Source organism: Cryptotermes secundus, unplaced genomic scaffold (genome assembly GCF_002891405.2).
Source record: "Cryptotermes secundus unplaced genomic scaffold, Csec_1.0 scaffold236, whole genome shotgun sequence".
Lineage (NCBI taxonomy): Eukaryota > Metazoa > Arthropoda > Insecta > Blattodea > Kalotermitidae > Cryptotermes > Cryptotermes secundus.
The window spans coordinates 23,968-27,351 of NW_019738958.1; the positions used below are offsets into that span (position 1 = coordinate 23,968).

A 3,384-nucleotide genomic window follows, 5' to 3' on the forward strand; every position below is an offset into this window, starting at 1 on the left:
ATGATACTAAAAAGTTTAAATCAGAGTTAAAGAATTATCTACATGCTCATTCCTTCTACTCTTTAGATGAATACTTCAATGTAAATAGAGAATGATGTAAAATTAAGTTATATTAATTTTTAAGCTAAAATTGCCTGTACTTATGTATGTAACCTTTTGACTTGTTCTGTATCCAAAGGTACTAACCTGCTTAGGATTTATAGAATGTAAATAAATTCAATTCAAAAACCAGGATGATGGATAAAGTCCGAAAACCCAATATCTCTGTGTGTTATACACCATCGTCAGAATCCTATAGTAACTTAAGAGTAGTAATGTTCTACACAGATTATTTAATTGCTGAAAGAAAATAGAATACAAAGAATGTTGCTCTAAAATCTGTGGAATGATATAATAGAAGCCATAGGTCGGTCGTCTGCAGACAAGCAGTTCAATGAAAAATGTCAGCTTTCTCTATGAAAATACTCCATAGAATCCAAACCAGAGACACTTATCTCATACATACTGTGTGTGTGTGTGTGTGTGTGTGTGTATCGCCCAAATTTTTATGGGGGGGGGGACTTTTTGTGTTTACCTTAGCACCATTTAAGTGCAACTGTAGTGTTTTGTTAGATTTCCATGGCTTTGGTAACAGTAAGCTAGGTGTGATCTAGCTTTTGCTAGATAATGCTTCTCATATAATTACTTTTAGTTTTCAACTAAGATTTAACAGATTTGTCTTTATATTAAATTTAATTGGCACTTGACTTGCGAATAATGTTGGTGCTGAAGATAGTATATACCTTGAAGTTCCTAAATGGCTGAGCATCTTATAAAATGTGGAATTTATGTGGATTGTGCTGGAAACATCCAGCTCTTGTGAAGTCAGATTTTCAAGTGTTTGAACAAGTTACGTGTAAGAAGTATTGCATTTCCTGCTTCAAAATTTTGATTTAATATCACACGCCAAATACAAGCACTTGAAGTGATTGATTATGTCAGATTGGAAATACATTTTGTATAGTGCAGTCCTGTCATGTTGCTAAGCAGTTTTCATCTTAAGGAGCATAATTATAATTTTACATCTGGAACATATTAAAGGACTGCTGCATAAGCGGCCTCCATAGTCTAGGGGTAACGTTCCCACCTCATGACTCAAGGTATGCGGGTTCAAACCTGGCGAAGGTCGTGGAATTTTTAAGGGTGGAAAAATTCAGGGAACAAGTCCTCTGGGAAGGACTTTAAGCCGTGGGTCCCGTGTTATAGATTTACGGCACGTAAAAGATCCTCATGTCTCTAGGAGACCTCTGAGCAAAATTAGGCAACAATTTCCTGCCCAAATAGTTTCCACCACCTCTGGTAGGTGGGGGAAATATCAGGTACCGACGGCTGACCTCGTTGGCTGAACGGGGCTGATAGCACACACCAGTACTGGTAGGGTATGGGGACAGTAGAAATTAAAGGGGGACGCACAATGGACCAGTAACTGGTCTAAGTGCATGGGGAAACCCACCCGCTCTAATAATAATAATAATAATAATAATAATAAAGGACTGCTGCATGCTTGCTTGGCTACACCCTGCTTAGGAGAAATCACTGCCAGATTATGTCAACTCCTCAATCTTATGTTCTAAAAATTCTCTTTTCCAAATGTGTTGTATCCAATCAGAAACTAAATGGAATATGAATGCATATGTCCATTTAAATGTATTTGAAATAATGAAAAAGAAATTGTGAATAAAAGGATGCATACATGTAAAATTAATAATCAGTGCTTATCAGTACTGCCAGTGTTTGTATTGAGATGCATGCATATTTATCATTTAGTGTTCATACATATTAATGATGTTCATAGTTGAATCTGGTAAGAGAAATGCCCACATATATGCATGTGTATAAAACATTCATGGGCACATGTACACCTACACATATGGAGAGGTTATTAATACAGTTTCAGAGCAGAATGATTTTCTTGAGAGAGCTGTGATTCTGATATGATTGCAGCATTTGTTATTATGGGTAATGATTTTTGTCACATTTTCTGTGTCTGAAATCAGTTGAGAAAATTGCAGATCCAGTGAAATCGTAATGATGACGTCAGAAGTGGATTTCCAAGTTGTCTTTAGCAAGCAGAGCCAGGAGATCAGTACTTTTACATTTGGAGGCATTCTGTTTAAAGTAACATGTCTCTAAAGATGTGTGTCTGGTCCTTTATACAAATCATAACCATGTGTATGTTTTTTTGCCTTCTCCAGACATCAATGGAAGCACTTATTCATCACTTCAAGCTTTTCACTCAGGGGTACACTGTTCCAGCTGGATCCACATATACAGCCATAGAGGCCCCAAAAGGTTGGTGCTGTGTTTGGAAATTGCGGTAGTACCTATCTTTACATGACGGTATATAAAATCCTTTACATATTTAAAATATCATCTGTTTAAATTTTATATTTGTGACACGTACATAACAGGTTACTTTAGTTAGAATCTAGTATCTTTTCCATTTTGTTTGTTGCTTGTTCATTTCTTATATACTTGAACTTTCATACCATAGTTTTACTGTTTCAATCAAAATTCATTATAGTTCTTCCCTATTGTAATTAAAATTCACACAGCTGTTGTTTTCTCTTTCAGTTTTACTTCATTTCTACTGCTTTCTTGACCTCCATGTCACTGTCATTTGTATTTTGGGGTGTGCTCTTTCATTGTTGAGTTCACTTCTGTTTAAGTACTATTTTTTTTGTGGCTTATAAGTTTTATACCATTTGTATGCTATGAATCATGACCTATAACTATGTACAATTTATAAATTCATAAAAATATGGTGTTTAACCCTTTGGCGCGGTCATTTAAATTCCGCGGCCGCGTCTCCGGCGGTAATATATTCAGCCGGCCATTTAAATTTTGCTCGAAAATGATTTATTCTTCATTGTTCTTAAATTCTATGAGATAGGAACATGAAACTTTCACTAAAATGATCTTAAAAGGTGGTTTTATAACCTTACCTTATAATATGAGCGCCCTGTATCTCGGTAATGGAAGCAGGTTGTTTAGTATTTGAGCAGTGAATGGTACGCCTTGAAGCATGAAACTTTCACTAAAATGATCTTAAAAGATGGTTTTTGTAACCTTTCCTTATAATATGAGCACCCGGTATCTCGTCAAAGGAAGCAGGTGATTCAGAATTTGAGCAGTGTAAGGAAGGCCTTGAAGCATTCGTGTAACCCAACGGTGCCCCACATTCATCGCTCCAATATTGTGTATCTTTTCTTATGCTCTTTTTTTTAACCACACAGCTTCTGTGCGGCTTGCCTTCTTCCTCGTGAGGGGTATAGTTCAAGGAAATGTCTTTCCGTGATTAGTTTACTAAGTCAGGTCAGCTGTAGTCAATTCAACGGTACGAGT

At 36.3% G+C, this 3,384-nt stretch overlaps 1 protein-coding gene across 1 annotated transcript in view; it reads left to right on the forward strand.

Annotated features, from left to right (window-relative positions):
• The window catches only part of LOC111871403 (NADH-ubiquinone oxidoreductase 49 kDa subunit), a gene marked incomplete at its 5' end in the record, with an annotated part of 24,035 nt that overhangs the window by 19,435 nt on the left and 1,216 nt on the right, over nt 1-3,384 (forward strand). Inside the window, 1 exon segment of the mRNA XM_023864490.2 lies at nt 2,235-2,331. Coding sequence (XP_023720258.2) covers nt 2,235-2,331 — 97 coding nt within the window.